Source organism: Mastigoproctus giganteus, chromosome 10 (genome assembly GCF_048544385.1).
Source record: "Mastigoproctus giganteus isolate SK-2022 chromosome 10, ASM4854438v1, whole genome shotgun sequence".
Taxonomy (NCBI): Eukaryota; Metazoa; Arthropoda; class Arachnida; order Uropygi; family Thelyphonidae; genus Mastigoproctus; species Mastigoproctus giganteus.
In genome coordinates, this window is record NC_143584.1 from 24,782,378 (window position 1) to 24,806,030 (window position 23,653).

The 23,653-nt window shown below is 37.1% G+C and overlaps 1 protein-coding gene across 1 annotated transcript in view; it reads right to left on the reverse strand.

Annotated features, from left to right (window-relative positions):
* Window positions 1-23,653, reverse strand: part of LOC150078878 (RAB11-binding protein RELCH homolog) — a 450,480-nt gene that overhangs the window by 117,572 nt on the left and 309,255 nt on the right. Inside the window, exon 18 of the mRNA XM_090382879.1 lies at window positions 14,106-14,212. Coding sequence (XP_090239005.1) covers window positions 14,106-14,212 — 107 coding nt within the window. The remainder of the gene's footprint in view (window positions 1-14,105; window positions 14,213-23,653) is intronic.

The window sequence follows — 23,653 nt, forward strand, 5'->3', positions numbered from 1 at the left end:
TAAAAATACTGAACTTACTGGGTGTGTAAGGCCCAACCTTAAAGAAAGGGTTCTGGTATAAACAAGCATTAGTAAAAATGGGTGTTAATACCATAGGCTTGTAGAGAGGAAGGGAAATCGAAACCAAAACTAAAAGTGGAAGTTAACTGGAGTCATTAATGCCGATCAGAGGAGAGATGTACACAACCAGGATGCAAAAGGAGGAAACAATGACAAGTCACCGAGTTATATAGATTTAGAGAAACAGATAGGGATGACCTCTATCGTTGGAAAAAAAAAAAAAAAAAAAGTGGGAACAGTGGCCTAAAAACATGAAATGCCAAACAAAAGGCCGCAGACATACCAATATGTGAAGGAAGATGTGAAACAGAAAGTACAACAAGCATAATTCTGAACTACAGGAGATAAAATTAGATGATCAGAGAATAGGGTTTATAGATCACGGCTCCAAACTTCCATGATGACAAACCACTGAAGAAAGAGAAAAGCACAATTTGGCACAACTGAGGTTGATAAAAGGTTTAGTGAATCCATTGAAGAGCGTGACAAAATAGATGGAAACAGAATTTTAAAAAAAAATAAATTAATTAATTATCTTTCACCCCTTGTGCACTCCACATTTGTATTATATTTCGCATTACACTTTTGTAAATTTGTATTCATTTCAATTTACATTATTAACTTTTTTTTTTTTTCATGGCATAGGGACTACCTTGTCTACTAGTATTACAATAAAGGCCGTATATTTGCTTCCCCCTTTTTCTAATACTACAGACAAATTTGGAAATGCAGTGCTTGATACATACATGGTCAGGAATAGTCCCCTGATGAATTTCCTGACTATATATCATTTTTTCATCTACTATATTCAGATTTTGCATATTTGCCATCCCTTGATTTGACCACTTGCTAAAATTGCCCTCCCATATCTGAATATAGTGTTATTTACTTATTTATTTTTTTGTTATTGATTTTTTTTTTTTTTTTTTTTTTTTTTTTTTACCTCAGTCCCAGTTCATTTTTGTACTAGGTTTTTCAAATTCTTTCATGTTTTACACTACTTCACTTCCACTTTCGACTATCCCTTAAACTTCTCTTAGTTCAGGCACCGTGTTATACTTTTCATTTCCATTTTCACAGACACTATCTATTTTACAAACCACACATTATTTATTTATTATATATATTCGTTTATATTTATTTCTCGCTGCATAAGGACCACCGCTGTGCGAATGTGTGCGTGTATATAAATGAATATATATATATTCATTTATAAACACACACACATTTCCTTATATACATGTACCTATTTTAACTAATTCTATATGCATCTTATGTCTACAAAGGGTACTAGGAAAGTTTTGCAATACAGCTTTGTTTATTTAATTTTTTCAAAGTAATTTCCTCTACATTCAATACACCTCTCCATCCTCCGAAACCAATCTTTAAACCAGTTCTGCCAAGTTTCACTAGGGAGTAAAGCACACTCGTTGTCCCAAGCCCGTAGAAGGTCCTCATCACTGGAAAACCGCCTCCCTTTTAGCTTCATTTTCACATGCGGGAACAGTGCAAAGTCGCAGGGAGCAAGGTCTGGACTGTAGGGAGGGTGCTCGAGAAGTTTCAGTCCTGTCGTGGTCAAATATTCGGTGCAGGCTTTGGCACGGTGAGCTGGAGCATTATCGTGATGGAGGTACCAGGTGTCCATTCTTGACTTTGGCCGCAGGTTCTTCATAGATCCAATGACTTTAGGCAGGCATTGTTCAGTATACCACTTTTAGCATTAGCATTAGCATTAGTAGAGGCATATGATGCAAGAAAGCAAGCTTATTCAGCATCAGCCAAAAAAAAAAAAAAAAAAAAAAAACCCTCTCCCATTTCACCCCTCCGTTCGTTCGAAATACCTGTCCAGTTGAGCTTTAAATTTGTTTAGGCTATCAACTTCAACAACAAGTGATGGAAGTCGGTTCCACCAACCAACCACCCGCTGGCCAAAGGCAAATTTCCGCACATCTATCTGACATCCGTCCTTCCTCAATTTGAATTTATGCCCTCTGAGGTGATTATTCTGAGAAAGATGAAGAATCCCATTGGCATTGAGCATGCTCAAACCATTCAAAGCCTTATACACCTCTATCAGATCACCTCGCCGGTGCCTAGTCTCCAGACTCTGTAATTTGCAAAACTTAAGCCTTTCTTCGTAAGAGCAACCCTTTGTTCCATTTACTAATCTTGTTGCCCTTCTCTGTACCCGTTCCAGCAGCTCTACATCCTTCTTGAAATGAGGCCTCCAGACCTGTATACAGTACTCAAGATGTGGCCTAACCATTGCCTTATACAAGGGAATAATCACCTCCTTATCCCTGCTAGAAAAATTCCTGTATATCACTGACAAGACACCATGAGCTACTCTTGCAGCTCGTAACTCTTGCAGCTACTCTTGCAGCTCTTGCAGTCACTTAGCTGTGACTGTCTTCTGCGTGTCCAAAACAACACGTTCCACAATTCCACTCGATTTGAAAAATACAGCTATCATTTTCTTCTTTACAGATCGGGATTTTCTGACAATTACAGGTGTGTCGTCATCATCAAAGGCCCAAACTTTGTTTTGAGCCTTGGTCGGTAGATCGTAATAGTACAGCCAAGTCTCGTCACCTGTCACGATGTTGTTCACATACCGAGATTGTCCCTTATCAAACTTTTTTAACATCTCCCGGCACCAAGTCACACGTCGTGTCATCTGCTCTTCAGTCAGTTGATGCGGCACCCAGAGAGAACAAAGTTTCTTCACGTGCAAATGATCTTGCAGAATCGAACGAATTGCTGGTGCATTTAGGCCCAAAGTATCCTCTATCTGTTGGTAGGTCACTCGCCTGTTTTCGTCAAGCATTTTCCTCACAGCGGTAACGTTTTCCACCGTAACTGACGTTCGTGGCCTTCCCGGCCTCTCAGAATCCTCCAGAGTGAAATTTCCCCTTTGGAATTCTCTATACCACCTGAATATCGTTGTACGATGTGGACAATCATCATCTAGTGCAAGAGTCATTTCTTCTAAGCACTGGTCTATGGTTAAACCACGCACGAAATTATACCGCAAAACTGTCCTTATCTCATTTTGTGACCACGATGCCATCGCAAGCACTTTACACTCTCACTACTAATGAATAACTGAGCCCATCGACTTGGCACGGCGGCTACTATGCACGTATGAACATGTCTCAACATGCAGCAACAAGCAGCTTCCTGTGATTCATTGTTGCATCATATTGCAAAACTTTCCTAGTACCCTTTGTATATACCTAACTACACTGTGCATAGTGTTAGGGTCAGGTGATACCTGTGGTTCCCCAAAAGACTCCTCTTCGCTGCAGTGGCAACGTGGATCATTCTCAATTCCCATGGCAGTCAGTTTTTGTTGGAAGGATCCACGCCCGGTGATGATAAAGGTCACATGGAGACCAGGTGAAAACCAGGTCTCCATGTGACCTGGTTTTCACCTGGTGAAAACCAGGGGGGAGGTTCTGGGTGAGTTGTACTTATAGATGGAAGGAATCATTTTGTGATGGCCCCTTTGTTATGGTGTCCCAGTCATGTTGCCATATCTCTTGTAGATGTTGGGTTATCTGTTGTCTTTCCTGCCTGGGGCCATTTGTGATGTCAAGTTGAAAATTAAGCAGTTGGGTTGGAACTCCCTTAAATGATAGAAAAGCCCTCTTTTAACCACTTTAAGTATAGTGGCTGGCACCCAGTTATTACCTGCAGAGCAGGGGTGCTGATGATGCGGCACGCCCTGCAAACTGAAAGGAGCGTGAACCCCTGGATTAAATCCAGCTTACATTTGTTTCTTGCTAGGATGGCATTTCGGTACAGAGGGAGGCACCATAGCACACAATGACACGTATACCACTTGGTATATGAGAGTAAGAGCCTCGTGTTTCAGCCCCCAGTCTGCCCTGCTGACCTGCCTTATCATAGCAGTGTACCTTTGAATTTTGTTGGCTAGATACTTTAGGCAGTGGTAGAAGGCAAGCCCTGAGTCCAAGAAGATACCTAGGAGCTTGACTTCAGTGTGCAGTTGTATGGGTGTAAAGTTTAATTTCATTGCAGGCGGTCTCCTGATTTGTAGCCTGCCTTTAAGGAGTATGGATTTTGTTTTCTCTCCTGAAATGGTAAGGTTGTGCAGGGCTGCCCAGTTCTGCAGTTTCACCAGTGCTCCATTTGCCACTGTCTCCAGGGTCGCCCTGGTATCAGCACATGCCAAAAGGACAAGATCATCCGCGAGGGCCAAGGGCTCAAATTCTCACCCCTGGTCCATGCCCAGGAACTCATCCAGGACAATAGACCAGAGGAACGGGCCAAGCACAGAGCCCTACGGACAGCCTCGATCAATGTATCTAGTCACTGTCTGGAATCTGTTGGTAACTTGGACTTTTCTAGCAGTTAGATATGACCTTAAGCTGATGTACAGGTTGTTGGAAACATTTGACTGTCAAAGCCTCCGAAGAACAATGGGCCACCATAGTCGATCAAAGGCCTCTGCGAAGTCTACTATGATTGCAAGGGAGTACTTAAAGGCTGTGTGATTAATCTATTTATGGCATCTTCTGTACTGCAACCTGCTTTGAATCCAAATTGCTTGTCACTTGGAAGTTTTTGTTCTTCATATCTGGTGGTTAAGTGAAATAGGAGAAGGCATTCTTGTAGCTTGGCCATTACAGAGAGCAAGGCAATCGGACGGTAGGAGGTTGGAATTTGTGGTGGCTTGTTGGGATTTTTCAATATAAATTTCAGGGTTGCCGTTTTGCAGGATGTTGGAAAGGTGCTTTCTGTCAAGGCACCTATTTAGAAGGCTTAGGAGAGTAAGAGGGTAGTATTCTGCAAATTTTTCAACCACATCCACTTCCAGCAGGTCTGTGCCAGGTGTTTTTCCTTCTTTCATTTTGTTTATTGCCAAGTCCATCTCAATGTTAGCGTAGGGGGATTCCACAGAGGCAGGATGATAGTTGTGGTTTTGATCTACTATTTGTTGTTGTTGAGTCATAGCTGCAGCTTCAATGGGATAAATGGTGTCTAGAATATTGTTAATGCTATCCTCAAAGGTGTAAGTAGTGGAGCCATCCACCTTTAGTGTCATGTCGAGTACCTCTCCTCGCGGCAGCTTGTTTGTTACGATCTTGAAAACGATGCCCCAGGGGTTCTTATTCCCAGAAGTGGATACCAGGGTTTGCCACGTTTGCTTTTTACTTTTATGTATCGCCTTTGTGTATTCATTTCTGACAATGCAGTAAGCCTCACTGGTGGCATCTACCTCATGGGGAGGTAGCCTTGATCGAGCCTGCTGGAACATTTTTCTTGCATAGTGGACTCTTCTTCTGACATCTTGTAGTTGGGGATTCCATCAGGGAACTGCACACCGGTAGGGCCTTCTGCGTGGGATGGAGAGATCACACACAGATCTTATGGCAGTGGTAATATTCTGTACGCAATCATCTTCAGGGAGTCTTCTTGTTAGCTCAGTCTGAAAGCATTGCCAGTCTGCCTTTTTTTGAATTGTATCATATCACATCTCTTGGGATTGGAGGGATCCATTCCATAGAGCGAACCAGAGAAAATGATATCACTCTGTGGTCTGACGTGGTCCAAGCTTCTTGTATGGTCCATTTTTGTATAGTTTGTTGGCAATATCTGGGGTGGCTGCTGCTGTAACATCTAAAACAGTGCTCAGTGGATGGGATGGGAGAGGGGTGACACAATCGCGAGTGTGGATGTTTCCCTGCTAATCCTTCTTCAGTATGTGTTATGTGCTTGTCATGGAATGGTTCATTGTTTGCTTTTAATTGATATGCTACGAAAGTGAAAAATTACCATTTTGCAGTGTTAGTGTAAACAGACTTTTTCCGAGTGTGTTAACGGTTAAAAGAAAGTGACTTTATTGTGGACAAGTTATTTTCTAACCCCTACGAAAATATGGCTACAAATAACAAGGGAATTCTGAAAAGATCAAAGAAGGTGATGACATTGGTGATTAAAATTGAGTTATTAGACAAAATTTCTAATGGTGAAAGTGTCGCGTCAGTGGCAAAACATTATAAAATCAACGAGTCAATGGTACAATCAATCAACAAATTGGAAGAAAAAATCTGCTGTAGTGTCTGTGAAAACGCGCTAATTGCTTCAAAAATTTGCTCTGTAACTCGTGATGTTAAATTACAAAAAATGGAAAAGGATTTAAATCTGTGGATTGAAGACTGAACTCAAAATAAAATTCCGTTAAGTTCACTCATCATTTGGGAAAAGACAAAGCACCTTTATCAACACTTTAGCAAACTGGTGATAGCACTGTCGGGATAAGTTTTTTTAGAAAGCAAAGGCTAGTTTGAAAGGTTTAAAAATCAATATGGCCTTCATAACATGAAACTTGTAGATGAGTCTGCATCGCCAAAAAGTTTCCTGCCTGAATTAAAAAAATTGATTACAGACAAAGGTTATGTTCCCAAACATGTGTTCAATGCAGACGAAATGGGTTGTTTTGGAAGAGAATGCCAGCCAGAATGTACTTAACACAAAATGAAAAATCTGCTCCTGGATTCAAAGCTTCCAAAGATAAGCTTAATCTTTTGTGCAAACACTAGTGGACACATGATCAAACCGATGCTCGTGTACAAATTGCAGAATCCACATGCTTTGAAGGAAAAGAATAAAGAACATCTTCCAGTTTATTGGAAATCCAATAAAAAAGCCTGGGTAATAACTACACTTTTTAGAGATTGGTTTATGATAGCTTTGTGTGAGAAGTGGAAAGTTACTTAGCTTCAAAATCTTTGCCTTTCAAAGTTATGCTTCTTACTGATAATGCACCAGGACATCCATGCAGTCTAATATTTAACCACCCAAATGTTGAAATTGTGTTTTTGCTACCCAACAACCACATCACTTTTAAAAACCGGTAGACCAAGGTGTGATTGCTGCATGCAATTCTGCCCGGACACGATAGGAGGGAGTATATGATGAGAGCCTTGTCGATCAATTCGCCCCTGGAAAGATTGTGCAAGGCTCAAGGGGTAGAATTTTTTTTCAACCTGGTCTGTACTTGTTAACAGAAGGGACTGCTTCTACAGGGATGGGATACACTTAAATAGAAAGGGTGCAAGAATATTTGCTGATGCTATCGAGGCAGTGTTAGGTGGGTCGGAAAACTGCTAGCTTGGGGGGGATACAAGGAATAATAGATTAACAGTAGCCACTGGCATAGGTGAAAGTGACTCTTGCACTGCTTCTATTGGAATGAGCAGAAGCCTGGAAAACAAGATGCAGGATATTTCAGAGACTGCTGGGAGTCATTACGGTACAAGTAAACAGATGGGTTGTGTTAGGGTAGCTAAGAAAAAGAACAGGTGCATGTATACTTGCATGTACACCAATGCTAGGAGTTTGGTAAGTAAATTTGATGAATTTGAGGTATTGCTCAAAGCATCAAAGGTGGATATTGTTGGGATATCAGAGATGTGGTGTCACACATATAAGGAATGTAGAACTGGAATTTGGGGAGTACAATGTCTACAGAAAGGATAGACAGGATAGGAAGGGAGGAGGGGTTATGCTATTAGTTAAGAAACATATAAAATCCAAGGAAGTGAAACCAGTCGACATCACTGGACAGTGCAGTGTCGAGTCAGTTTGGTGTGACATAAGCATTGGGAGATAAAAATTGAGAATAGGAGTGTGCTACAGGCCTAATGACTCTGATGAGTATAATAAGAAACTGTACAGGGAAATAGAGTGGGCCAGTAAATCAGAGTCTTATAATGGGGGATTTTAATTTCCCAGATATTGACTGGAATTTGTGGGTTGGTCACTCACACACTAGCAAGGCTTTTGTGGATTTATTGGATGATTGTTTTCTACATCAGCATGTCAGGGAGACAACTAGAGGGAGTAAAACTCTTGATTTGATTATCCGTAGTGATTCTTCATGCATTAAGAATCTGCAGATAGAGGAACCACTAGGTGGCAGTGATCACAGTGTGCTGAAGTGGGATTTACTCAAAGAGGTAACTACCATCAGGGGTAAAGGGAAGGGTTATTGCTTTCGTAAAGGCGACTACGATAGTCTGAGACAGTATTTATCTTCAACAATTTCTCCTCCACTTTACTCTCAGTTATTACAAGATTATCTAGCTTACTGCCAGAGTTGAATACACCTCTTCTATACAATGGGTCCAACTGATGATGTTACCAACAGCAAATTCAAAATGGGAAGCATTCAAAGAACTTATCTTAGGCTTTACATACCAACTAAGAAATATTGTTCAAGGTTTAGGCCTAAATGGATGTCAGATGAACTAATGAGACATATGGCAGAGAAGAAACATGCATGGGATACATACAAATTAACACATGACACAGAAGCCTATGATAGATACAAGTTGATCTGTAACCAAGTTACAAAGGAGGTTAGGCAGGCGAAGGCAGATTACGAGAAATCTTTGGCAAGGGATGCAAAGAAAAACAGCAAAGAGCTCTTTACTTATGTAAACTCTAGAAGGAAGGGGATGAATCAGATTGGTCCACTTGATGTCGATGGTTCAACTGTTGATGATCCTGCTCAGGCAGCTAACAAACTAAATGAATATTTTGCATCGACATTCATAGATGAGGGGTTATGCAGCAAGGGGAATGCCAGAGGTGTATTCAACTCTGGCAGTAAGCTAGATAATCTTGTAATAACTGAGAGTAAAATGGAGGAGAAATTGTTGAAGATAAACACAAGAAAGGCACTTGGGGTGGATGGGATCTATCCAGTTATATTAAAGGAGGCAGCAAAGGAAGTAAGCAAACCTTAGCCATAATTATGAGAGCTTCCTTGGACTCAGGGGAGGTACCCATAGAATGGAGATGTGCAAATGTGACCCCAATTCACAAAGGAGGATCAAAGGCTGACACAAGTAATTATAGACCTGTGAGTTTAACTTCTGTTCCAGGAAAATTAATGGAGGCACTGGTTAAAGAAACACTGCAGGATCATCTAGACAAGACTTCAGTTATAGCTCGGACACAGCATGATTTTGTTAAGGGGAAGTCTTGCCTGACCAATTTGATTGGATACTATGATGCAGTCACAAAAGAACTGGATGCAGGGAATAACTTTGATATTATATACTTGGATCTAAGAAAGGCTTTTGATAGTGTTGCACATCGATGCAACAGACATTCAGGAACTTATTGTGACTCATGCAGACAAACGTACAATAAAAGAGAAGAGCTGGATGAATTGGTGACAAGCACAAATGAGAACCAAAATGATCCTGAGAAGGAAGATCAACATTGTTAGGCCAGAATAAAATAATAAATCATTAAAGGAAGTCTTTAGCCTCTCCATACAACTTTCAGAAAAGGTGGTGGAAATGATCCTAATTTTGTAAGAAGCACCAAATTTAAACTAGACCTAGAACAATTATTCTTGCCTTACAGGAAAATCCAAAAGGAGCTCAATAAAAAAAATGAAGAAACAAACTTCGATTAAGAGTTATTTTTTGCCTAGCAACCCATATTCTTGATATGTTCTTGAAAGATTAAATATTAATATTAAATAATAAATTAATATTAAATTTAATATTAAATTGTTTCTTATTTTCATTTCGATATCTTATGCTTTCATTTCACTATGTACTGTCTATGTAGGTACATATAATACATACATAGACAAAATTTTAGACTAGTTTTTCTTATATATTTCATACTTTGGAACAGAACCCTTTACCATGGGCATCATAACTCAGTATTTGGGCCATTTCTCGGGAACGTAACCCCCGCAAATAGCCGGGGTTTACTGTACATTAAATTGAATTAAACTAGACTAAACTAACAAGTTTAAGATTATAATAGTAAAAGTTTAAGTATAAGCCAATACTGTTAAGTAGAAGATTAATTATAAGATTATTACATATTTGTACACATGCAATTACTTGTGGCTACACATATCTACCATGTCCAGGGCCATTACTAGCATGGACAGGAAATTGCATACCCAGATAACTCAGGCATTAACTAACTTTATACTCTTAAGTCATAAACTGTTCACTTTCCTACAACTAAAATTTTCCGCACTCTGTTGTTAGTTGATATGAGGGCATATTTCTATCCTAATTCCTTACCAAATTTTGCCTCCTGTTAGCTAAAACGCCATACAATTGCCTATAACCACAAAACGCATGTACACAAAGATATAAATGTAGTAAGCGCCAGTTATAGTGATCACATTTGCAAATTGAATTTTTGATTCTAATAAGCGAAAACTGATGAATATTATCCATAGGCTATAAAAATAAAGATATAAAGCATGAAATTACACTTTATTACCAAAAGTCTATTCCCAATTAAATGATAATCAAAATAAAAATAAATTTATACTTATGTACATAGCTTAATTAATATACATATTAATTAAACATAACACTTTGTAATATGATTATAATTTTAAAATACGGCAGTCACTTATTTTAGATTGCTTTAAATTATCACTACAAAGTCTATTTATAGATTTTTCAAAATTGTATAACAGTCTATATTCACGATCACTTGCACCAGTTTCTTCCAATGCTCTCCTCGGGCTGGCTATAGCGTCACGATTTTGCCATTTTGTAACTGGAATTTGTTCGGGTTCATCCTGATTTTCCTCCTCCTTGGCGAAATAATCAGCAACAGACTGGGAAATTTCTTCAACTGTTAAAGCTGTAGTAACTTGTAGATCACCATCCATCTCCTGTTCGTGCATGTCCTCAGGATTTTGAACATGATCAGTATCGTGACTTAGTTGGTCATCATGAATAACTCAGGAATTAATCCACATTTTTTGAAACAGTTGCTAATGCAGGTTTCGGAAACTTCATTCAAATTCACTCTCTTTCTGCTCACTGAAATTTTTTATTTATTTTTTTTTTCTGGGAAGTAAAACTTAAAACAGTAAAAAAAAAAAAAAAAAAAAAAAAGATTACCGTCAATCAATAACAAAGCACATGGCATGCAGAAATAGGAACTAACGTGACATGGTAACTTTTTACAGAATGAAGAGCAGATTCTAAAAATTTATTTGTTTTTTTATATGACTAAAGATTTCAGTGAAGGGGAAACACATTTCACCATAATAACATAAATATAGACAGAATTACAGCTATCAGTATTATTGCAAATGCAAAAAGATTGACTTTATTACCCATTTAGCATTAGTTGAGGCATATGATGCAAGAAAGCAAGCTTAGAGAGCATCAGTCAAAAAAAAAAAAAAAAAAAACCCTTCCCATTTCACCCATCCGGTCACTCCAAATGTTTGTCTAGTTCACCCTTAAATTTATTTAAGCTATCAACTTCCACAACAACAGATGGAAGTCTGTTCCAGGAATCAACTACTCGCTGGCTAAAGGCAGCTGTTGGGTGGATCCCAACTTTGTACAAGGTGAACTGTACAGAGTTGGGATCCACCACTGACTTGTTTGTTTAGGTTCTGCTCATTCTCACCCTTTTCCAATGCTCTAAGACATAGCAGGCATACTAGTACTTGTCAAAGGATAGTCAACATGGAAAGAGGTTACAGCAACGAAGAGTATGCGGACATGCACTTCATGTATGGTAAAGCCAATGGCAGTGCACTTGAGACAGCACATTTGTACAAAGAAGCATTTCTCCACCAAAGCCAGCCCAACAGGCACACATTGATCAGGATACATCAACGCCACAGAGAACATGGGTGCTTTGCACATGAAGTACAAGCAGGTAGGCCCAGAAGCATAACACCTGATGTTGAGGAAAGGGTGTTAGAAAGAACATCCTGTAACATCTGTAAAATCCCGTGGTGTGGAAACCAAAAATTAAAAATGTATTATCTTATGTTTAATAAAACCATCCTTAGCAAAGGATTCACAGATTTTTGCTAAACTAGTGCTTCCATTGTCAGTGGCGGATCTTAACAGAAAATGTGCATTATCTCAAAAATGGTTCATTTGCGGCCCGATGTTCACTGGGACTTTTTTTGCCTATTTTAGTTTGTACTTTTTACCTTTAAATTATTGACCATTTTTGAAACACCCTGTATACAATACAAAAAAAAGGGCAGAAAGAGAGCAAAGTAATGAATAAATAAATAAACGAGGATGGAATAGAAAAGGAATATGTATCTAAAATTTTTTTGAAAACATTGAATATAAGGCAAATATAGCCCAAGTTATAAGTCAATGAATAATAAATTCAGACCATCAACACCTGACTGAGCAGAAGCTAAAAGTGTGAAATATCACAAATATGATACAACAAAAGAAAAATATATAAGAGACAAACAAAGCAAGAAACAATTTATTATAAACTTTGGCTATATTTGCCTTATATTTAATATTTTCTTATTTTTTAAAATACATATTTTTTCCATCCTCCTTCCTTTTCTACTTCCATCTCATATATTTATTCATTACTTAGCTTTCTTTCTGCACTTTTTCCATATTACACACACACACACACACACACACACACACACACACACACACACACACACACACACACAATAATAATAATAAATAAAAATAAATAATATTTAAAAAAAAAAAAAAAAGATAATGCACAAAGTGGAAACCAAAACAGATAACCAAAGAATTTATGTAATGAGTATCAGAAAAGAAAACCATTGGGAATATCTTCAAATTATCAAAAGGCGCTATTCAAATAGGAAATGCATAAAGTAGCTGGTAATCAGGTTACTAAGAGAGCGAAACAGGATAAGGCAGATTATGAAAAGATTTGTTAGAGATTCTGCATACACTGATTTTAATCTATTGCTTTTTACTTCATTCAACCAGTGATAAAATATTTCCACATTTAACTATCTAGTGAATATGTTCATTTTTCTATGCTTTATTTTGACTAAAAAATACTTATTTTTCTATACAGTAAACCCCTGCTATTCGCGGTCGCTGATTTAATATAAAATGAAACCTAAAAAAATGTGAATTTTAAAGCGCCGTGAACATTTTCCGCCATAAAAAAACATGGGTGTGGCTAAAATTATCTTTCCCGGTCAAAACAGCGCTCAGTGGGTGGGGGGGAGAGGGGTGACAAAATCGCGAGCGTGGATGTTTCTCGCCAATCCTTGTTCAGTATGTGTCATGGAAGGTTTCATCTTTTGCTTTTAATTTATATGCTTATAAATTGAATAAATTTATCAATTTATAAATTGATTTATAAATTGATATGCTTACAAAAGTGATAAATCTACCGTTTTGCAGTGTAAAACAGACTTTTTCGAGTGTGTTAACGGAAGAAAGTGACTTTATTGTGGACAAGTTCTTTCTAATCCGTACAAAAATATGGCTACGAACAAGGGAAATGTGAAAAGATCAAAGAAGGTGATGACATTAGCGAATAAAATTGAGTTATTAGATAAAATTTCTAACGGTGAAAGTGTCTCCTCAATGGCAAAACATTATAAAATCAATGAGTCAACGGTATGATCAATCGAGAAATCGTAAGAAAAAATCCGCTGTAGTATCCATGAAAACGTGCTAATTGTTTCAAAAGTTTGCTCTGTAACTCGTGATGTTAAATTAGAAAAAATGGAAAAAGCTTTAAATCTGTGGATAGAAGATCGAACTCAAAATAAAATTTCGTTAAGTTCACTCATCATTCGGGAAAAGGCAAAACTCCTTTATCAACACTTTAGCGAAGCTGGTGATAGCACTGGCGGGATAAGTATTTTAGCTAGCAAAGGCGCTGGTTTGAAAGATTTGTTTGAAATTTCTAATAAATATTACATTTAATATTAAATTTAGTATTAAAATTTAATAAAATTAATATTAAATTAATTTTATTAAATTTTCTTATTTTCGTTTTGATGCCATATGCTTGCATTTCACTATGTACATAGTCATATTATGGAAGTACATATAATACATACATAGACAAAATTTTAGACTAGTTTTTCTTATATATTTCATACTTTGGATCGGAACCCCTTTATTACTATGGGAGCTATAACTCAGTATTCACGGTATTTCTCAGGAACGTAACCCCACGAATAGTGGGGGTTTACTGTATTAATAACAGTTTGATTAATAATTAAAAAATACCTCAATTCTAAAATGGCAGACTTGATGCTTCGAAGTGGAACTTGACAAATGGAAAGGACACAAAGCAGATTCTGAAGAAATGAAGCAAGTTCTTTCCTATCTTCTTCCTATAAAGTTCTTAGGATTATTTTTTCATACAGCACCATTTATAATACATTCCACAAAAAACTGTTAAAATTATAAGATTATTCAAAAATCTGAAATCAGAATACAGTAATACTCCGACTTACGCTACACCGACTTACGCGAACTCGGAGTTACGCAGTTCTTGATTTTTTTCGTTTGGCAACGCTGCTGCCCACTATCTTCAAGGTCGTTTTTCATATGTTATCGATATACGGTGCGACGGCGGAGAATGAGAGCGAAAGATGAACAAAATTCAACTTTGCTGCTTTTATGTTTTTTATATCAGTGAAGGGGAAACACATTTCACCATAATAACGTAAAAACCAACAATTCCAGATCGGTATAATCGCAAATGCAATTAGATCGAGTTTACTACCAGTTTATAACAGATTTCACTAGCAGAAACGCAACTGGATTTTCATTGTTTTATGGTAGTAACCCCTAGAAATGTGAGGTGTTAATAGTGTATCTCTGCCTTTATGGTGTTGTTTATTCAGTTGCTACATGCGCGCAGCTTTGTTTATGCGTGTCAAGTGTGCCTCCTCGTTTTGTAATTGTGCTTTATTCCCTAAAATTGAGTAAAATACTTAATTAAAAGGTGTGAAAAGGAAGCGTCCTGGTGAAGACACTGCAGATTCAGAGAGAAAAAGAAAAGCAATTATCGATAAACAGAGGCGGACTGGGTCAAAAATTCTTACCCGGGAAAATTTATAGTGGCCTCATACTATGGTTTATGGCCAAAATCACACTGGCCCACCGGGGTTTCCCCGGTAAGGCTTATGGCCAGTCCACCTCTGTCGATAGAGAAAAAATATGAAATTGTGAAACGCTTTGAGCGAAATGAAAGACCATGTGATATTGCACGTGCTACAGGCCTAAATGAAGCAACGGCAAAAAGCACATGACAATTGCAAACTTGACAGGTTGAAAATTGAAAAGGGCTCAATTGTAAAGGGCTTAAAAATTTTAGAAAACATAGACTCCAACGAAGAACGCGTTATAGCTACAAAGCAAGGAATAAAAAAATTATTAGCTTGCTACGAAGAAATTCTGCATGAAAAAAAGAACGCGCTGTGTCGTCAGACGAATTTGTTAGATTTTATGAAGCCATCGACATCGAAATAACTTTTTTACGTAAGTCATTTGTTTTTTTTAATACATATTTTGTATTAATATGTATAAAGAACTGCAATTTTATTAATATTTTTCTTCTAAACTAGTGTTTTTGTTAGTCCTTGGTCCCAATTAAGCAAAATTTATATGTATTTATATGCAAAGTTGTACCCCGACTTACGCGAATTCGACTTACGCGATTTTCGTTGGACCCACCTGTCGCGTAACTTCGGGGTATTACTGCACTTAAGTTTAATACATACAGAATTGGCTATGACACACAAGTTTTATATTCATGCTTTCCTATACAGTCAAAATCAGTTTTAGTGTCAACCAGGAACCACAATATTATTATTATAACAATACATTTTTTTCAGGATTACTAATAACACTTATACTTATTTTATTAAATTTTTTTAATACAGTAGAACATTGGTTATCTGGAATAATTTGAAAGGCTGTTTTTTTTTATTTATTATTATTATTAATTAACGGTAGTACAGTAAGCTCTGGTTATAGTGATCATGTTTGCAAATTGAATTTTGATTATAATAAGCGAAAGATCAAGTTTACTAGCTGTTTATAACCTATTGTACAAACAAAAAGCCCAATAAACCGAAAACTGCAAATTGTTTTTATTGTTTTATGGTTGTGACTTCTATCTATATGACCTTCAGAAATGTGCTGTAGAAAAATATCACAGAGACAACTGGGTTTTCTTGGAAAGCATGAGTGAATTTCAGATTAGTTTAGCTCTGGATTCGGTAGGAATAATATCGGCCCGAAACTGTGCGATTTATTATTTTTCTCAGTTTTTTCCGGTAAAATGTGAACGAAAAGAAAATGCGTAGTCTTAATATTGCAACAAAAAATGGAAATTAGAATTAGAAAAGATTTTAGGAAATCTCTCCAAAGAGTTTAATGTGAGGACTTCGACAATTTACGACATCAAGAAAAATTCCAATGCTATAACAGAATTTGTGCCGAGTACGGATAGTGAAGGAGGATCTAGCAGGAAAAAGACTATGTTGAAACCTGAAAATGCCACATTAGAGAGTGCATTTTATTTGTGGTTTCTTCAGAAGCGAAGTTTAGGTGAACCAGTGTATGGCCCAATGTTGTGTGAAAAAGCATTGGATTTTAATCGAAAATTAAGAGGTAATGAAGATTTTAAGCAAGCACAGGTTGGCTGAAAAAAACTTTAAACTGAAACATGGTATACGTGAACTAGATTATTCAAGACGAGGAACTTTCTGCAGACGAATCGGCAACAGTGTCCTTTAAAAGTAAGTTTGCTTCAGTTGTGGCAAATTAAGAGAAAGAAGTGTGTATAATGTTGATGAGACGTGCTTATTATGGAAAGCATTACCAAGAAAAACCCTAGCCACTAAAAGAGAAATGCCTATACCAGGTTTTAAGATGAGAAAAGAGGGAGTTACAATTGCTATGTGTGCAAATGCCACTTCGATGCCACTTCAAATGCCACTTTAATATCATATATTAAATTATTTAATATATAATATTAAATAATTACCTTACGATAATTAAATTTATGTAATCTTACCAGAAAAATTTTCCAGTTCGATTATCTGGAAAATTTGGCTATTCGGAAGAGGTCTGACATCAATTATTCCAGATAACTGATGCTCTACTGTACTAATTTTTTTGTTTTTTGATCACAAGTGTTTTTCCAAATCACATTCAATTTTTGCAATTTGTAAAACAGTATTGTGACTGCCCTCTGGTTTTATAAAAAATGATCCAAAGGTTTAGCAGCTTGAAGTATTTAACTGTCAGACCTTTCAGTTCTACATCTTCACTTCCATCTTTCTCACTTATCTGATTCTTCACCTTGTCAATAATGTCATCGTTGAAATTTGTGATGAGATTATGGTGTCATCAACCATAGCATAAGTGTTCTAAATTGTATGGATTAAATCCATGAGATCTGTTTTGCAAATTCATTATGATAGAGGCAGGTCTTCCACATTTATAGAAATCTTTATTGTAATAATAATAATAATAATAATAGTAATACAATGGATACATTGCAATAAGCCCTTCACGGCCACAAGGCCAGGGGTTAACAGTAATATTACAATATATAAGAAAAATAAATTAATAAATTAAATATAAAAATGCATATGTGAACGAATAAAAGTAAATACAGCTCAACACTCAAAAGTATAATACAATTATAAACATCACAATGTACAAAGGATATATAGGTGAAAAACTGCAAGGTTGGTTGGTAAGCCATCTTCATGTCATACTGCTGGCTTGCGGCATTAAGGCGAGTTTCAAGGAGAAGGATCAGGGACAGGGAAGTACAATTTAAGGATGCGGCGTCTGTACTCCTTATCACAAGAAAACTTATTAAGGTCAGCATCCAAAGACTGGGCACATAAAAGTAGCTGATATGGGAGAAGCCTATCGGATAGGTGGAGGCGGCTGAGATGTGGGCACAGAGTTGGAGTCGCTCTGAGGGACGCTCCAAGAGCACAGGTCCCAGAATGATGGTGCCGAGATCTTGCCAGTGATCAATTTTACAGTTGTGGTAAGGCATTACACACTAATCAGTGTGGGAAGCCTGTGAATTTTTATCAAACTGGCCATTTCAGTTGTCCTTAATTGTGGAGGAAGTTTATGTTTGTTTATGGCCCATTTTAAGAGCCAAAACTCAGTAGAAAAGAGTGGTCAAATTGTGCTAGGGGCAGTAGATGCCCATAGTTCTGCAGCATATAGAAGCGGAGAGTACACTGTGCTTTTTATATATCTTCTGGTGGTCGTTACTTCATTAATATAATGCAAATGCCGTTTGGCCATCCATCGGAGTCGAGCTGCCTGGGTGAGCAGCTTTTCCATGTGGTTACCAAAGCAGAGCTTGGGATCAAAAAGAACCCCCAAATCAGTATGTTTTTTGATGATGGGAATAGGGAAATTGCATAGTGTTGGCTGAATATAGGAAGGTGTTTTCTTTAATGAGAATATCATAAATTCAGACTTTTCTGGATTTATTTTTAGTCCAAACTGGTTGAGGTAGTTTGCAAATTCCAGAAGTATATTGTTAATTGATGCTGTTATCATAAGAAGATCATCATGTGGAGAAATCAGTGTGAGGAGTTTCATATCATCAGCATAACAGAGTATCATTCCTGGACTCAACAAGTGGTGAGATAAGCGCTGTAAACAAGAGCCCAGATAAGACACCACCCTGTGGCACTCCTGAAGAGAGACATTGCTCGTATGTTTGGCCGTGGACAGTAAGCCGAATTATTCTATTTTGAAGGAGTGAAGTGAGGAACTGTAGAGTGTCTCCCTTGATTTGATAATGGTCTGAAAGTAGCTTCAGCATTGCAGGAACGTTTATTGAGTCGAAAGCTGCTTCGAGGTCTATATAGGTGACTGCAAGCTCTGCATGAGATTCTAACGCAGAGAGGATAGAGCTGGTGGTGGCTAAGAGATTAGTCACAGTGGATCTATGAGGAAGAGAGTAGTGGATTTGGCGAGGCTGATGTGGAAGAAGTTGTTTAGTTAGAATGGGGAGAAGTACCTTCTCTAGGAGTTTTAGAAGACTTGAGGCAATCGAGATTGGCCGGTAATGCTTAAGAAGAGTAGGAGATTGAATTTTTGGTATAGGCTTCACAAGGTAGAAGTTCCACTGCTGGGAAAAGAAATGACTTGACAAAATAGCATTAAAATAGTTAGAAGGGGGACCCAAAATGTATGGGCTAAGACATTTAATAATGAATTGGGGTATTTCATCTGCACCTGCCTTAGCAGAAGCCGGCGTAGAATTTATGGCGGCAATAAGCTGTTCCCTGGAAATTAATACTGCAGATAGCGTGTCAGGTGGGATTTCAGTTGTTGGTGTCTCAAGATCAGCACATTGTTCCGAGTTCGAGGCAAATCTAGATATAAAGTCTAGCCACTGGTCAGGTTCAAGTTTTAGGGGGAAATCAGAAGGCTGTTCAAAGTAGGGGGTTTTTCCTCTATGAAGGGTGGTGTCCATATAATTCTTAATTGCTTGAGATTTCAGCTTGTTGAATGTTGCACGGGCTCTAGAGTAGGCTATCCTGTCTTGAACACTTTGCGACTGCTTCCATATTTTGTGCAGTTGCTGTTTTAATCTGAAGCTCATATTAAGATGGGGAGTCCACCATGCTCTGGACCGAGGCATAATAGAAATTTTCTTTGATGCTGCAAATGTCGCAATCGTCTTAAGCCAATTAGTAAGCAGATTTACTGCAATTTCAAGATCACAGTTTTCTAGGACTGACCACGGGATGGCAGAGGCAGCCTCAACACATTTAGCAATGCTCAAAAACCTGGGACTAACTCCAGTATTACTCTGGTGTTAGTTGAATTCACAACATTGAAGTTCGGAGCAGGTATCTGTAAAAGAACAATAATTGGCTTGTGGTCCGAATTAAAATAAGTCTCTGGCATGTAATCAGGTGTGCAAGGAAAGGAGGCAAGAATGAGATCTAGTTGATTGTTACCTCTGGTCAGGAGGTCGTTGATCATTTCTAACCCTGTACAAGGTAGGTTTTACAGGAGCACGGACAGTCAGTGTGTCCTAGTGGCATTTGCACACACATAGCAATTGTAACTCCCTCTTTTCTCATCTTAAAACCTGGTGTAGGCATTTCTCTTTTAGTGACTAGGGTTTTTCTTGGTAATGCTTAATAAGCACGTCTCATCAACATTAGCATCAGTTTTACAGAATCAGTCCTATGAGTTTCTGTACCAAATCCTGCATAATTTCTACATTTTCTACTGCAACCAATAATGTTATCTTGCAACTTTTCTCTCTTTCAGGACAAGCAATTTAAAATCGATTTCGAAAATGAAATTTGAAAATTCATAACACATTGATCTGTGGCTCAAAGGATGCTTGTTGTTTTTCTGGAAGAAATACAAGTTACACAACTTTTATCTTGCTTTCATCCCCTTTGTGTGCCACACAATTAACTAGAACATTTTGATCACGTTTCTGTAAATCACGAAGCAACTCATATTCAGATAAGCCTCATGTCACCCCAGCTTTTTCATTTACACTATATTGAACAGCTAACTATTTAGTGTTTTCAAAACATTGCACATTTTTAGATTTTTCTAGGACAAATTGGAACTGTAACACGATTTCTCTCTTGATAATTTACTGCCCAGACACTTTTCTAGTCTAGGCAATAAATTATTACTGATTAATTGATAATACTATTTTAATGAATTTTAATGTTTTTCATGAGTTTAAAAACAATTCCAATTTCATTTACATTAAAAATATCTTTCTGTGTATCCTTCATGCACTTCGCGCTACGCTGAATTTAATCACTCCAGAATGGTTATATTGTTCCTATCTTTTGATACAAGAAGGTTTTGTTATGACAACATATGTTGTGCTGCAACTTAAATTGATCTATCAACACAAAGCTCTCGATTCAAAATAATTTGGCAAAATGTTAGACTTTAGTCATTAGAAGTGGCCACTTACTGCGATATTTTAACTCCTTGTTCAAATCCCTTCAGTCCTGAGCAAGGTCTGCGGTGTCCCACACAATTTTGGCAATGTCACACTCATCTACTTGGTTCACACAACTGAAGTTCTATTTGAAATGTTATTCAAGGAGCAAAGCATGCAAATATTTATCTTCTAATGTCATACTTGATCACATAGTCAATTTCCTTTAGGTGATTGAAGAGATCATTCTCATTTGCATTATCCCCAAGCAACTGAGACAAATTTAACAGAGATTACTAGTCAGGGCTTGATTGGAAAGATGTATTTTGGGTGGATTCAGCATGTGGGAGGTCTGTTAGGAAATTACATACCATAAACTGAATTTCACAGTTTGGGTGTAAAGGAGGCTCTGCTCTTACTAAAAAGTCACTGTGTGTGATAAAACTATATTTAATTTTCAACCTTAACTACTTCCTGCTGATTTTAATGAAAACTCTTTATACTGAAATCTGATATATGTGTAGCTCAGGTTTTATTCTATGCAGTTTATTACGTGCTTGTTCTCTTCACAGATTGATCCAAATTTGTTTCTTTCTAGACTACTTTGAATCCCATAAAATGAATAAACTGAAAGTTTTGTATTTCTTCTTCATTAGAATTTTTTGGAGCTCAAAGATCCACACTAGATCCATATGACTGGGGATCCAGTATATCTTTATATCATGATTCAGTTTATATAATTCCCTGAATTTGTTTCTAAACATGATTCATCAGAGCAACATTTCCCAAACTTTTTTAATCATGGAACACTTTATCTCACAATATATTTATGGAACACAAGTTTAGCAGGAGCCAAAGAACTGTTTGTTAATATTTTATTACATATGATGCATCAGGAGCATCTTTATTTCCAACACATGTAAAGCTGAAATTCAAATAGCTGTCATTATACATTCGTTTTGGGCTTTTATTAGTTGGTTCCTGTTTTTTCACTTCGGATTTTTGGGGAACAAAAGGCTGCGATTGTTCATCCTCACTTTGAAATGTGACAATATTGTGTTCGTTTTCATCGACCACAGTTGAAATACTAGAAGTACTTGCTTCTCGTTTTAAAGTTCTTTTTTCAACCACAAATCCATGGTCATTTATTTTAACGATATTTCAAAATACTGATGATTATCAAAAATAAAATTTATACAAGGAAGTGAGTTTAGTTATGATATTGGTAGCTTCTCCCTCTCCTTCAGCACATGTATACTCTGGGCTAAATTGTATACGAATGGCATATTAGATCACTACATTTCTACTTTTTCGTAGATGTCATTACCTCTACGCATACTTCTCTATGCAAGAGCCCGCCAAAATAAGTGTTCCACGATCTATTTGATTATTAGTCTACGCCAGTGTATTAATAACCGAAAAAAATAAAAATAATAAAAATAATAATAAAATAAACAAAATAATAATAATGTTAAAAATTACAATCATGCAAAAGTGGTGTATTCTACAAATATGCAAAAATTTATTTATTATTTTTTTTTTAAATTGTTAATTAAGTTTTTTCACGGAACACTTGTTCACATCACTCGTGTTCCGCGGAACACAGTTTGGGAAATGCTGCATCAGAGGATGCACAGTCAAATTATTTCTAGCAAGGGCAGTTTATAACACACAAAGAGTCTGCATTGCTGTAGCAGGGAAATCTGATGTGTTTCAATGTTGTCCAGAGACAGTTTGCATACAGAGTGTATAGGTATTATACTAGAGATGAATGATATAGCTTTTGAGAGCTAGGAGTTCAGAAACAATGCTACTGCACTTCTGTAGTGCTGTGTCTCAGAGTCATCTTTGCATATCTAGAATCAACTATTGTTTCAGCATTATGTGTGGCATTAACTGGTGCAAGTTGAGAAAACTTATGCTGTTAAGAGAGAGTGAGTAAGTGTGAGAGAGATCTACACTGAAGGTAAATTGCTTCCAAGAAAGCTCAGAGGCTGCATTTCCTACAAAGAGAGAGCTGATATCCATTCTGCATTCAGATGTCATAGGTTTTTTTTCTCTTTTTTTTAATGAAACCCCAAACATGAAATATATATATAATACTTAGTATAGTACATGGGTTTAAAGATTTTTGTTATAATGGGAAAGATATCTTTCCCATTCTAACAAAGACAGCATTACCTGTACCAGGTGAATAAGCTTACAAAGAATGCATTACAGTAGCAAGTGATCTTCACAAATCCCACAAATATCAATCAATAAATAGAAAATAAGGATGAGTTGATGGCAAGAACTCAAAAGATGGACACAGAAGGGTTGAAGGCAAGCCACATGGTCTAATGAGTCCTGATTTATGCTTTTCAGCAATAATGAAAGAATGTGCATATGGAGGAAACCATTGGAGGCACAGGACTTGCCACTAACACATTTTTAAAATTTTTTTTGTTTATACTTTAAGATGGCTACTTAAGGTTAGATGAGCTGACAAGACAGAAGAAGCAGTATTTAGGAGCCTTGTGGGATAGAACCATGGTCAACTCAAACACTTCTACTTCTATATCCTTGTTTGACTACTTGGATACAGTAGCTAACGTAAAGTTAACAGTTGGGGTATGAATTGATTGTGGAATATAATATAGATCTATTTAAGTAATTTAAATGGCCAAACAAGCTTCAAAGCCTTATTACAGGTGACTAACTTACTCCTTATCATTAACTTTAACATATCGTAAAAACCACACAAGGCAAATATCTTTGACTTAGTCTTCACTAAAGATCCAAAATTATCAAAGATTTGGTTGTTCAGGAACCACAATGTTGTAAATTGGATATGTCCAAGGAAATT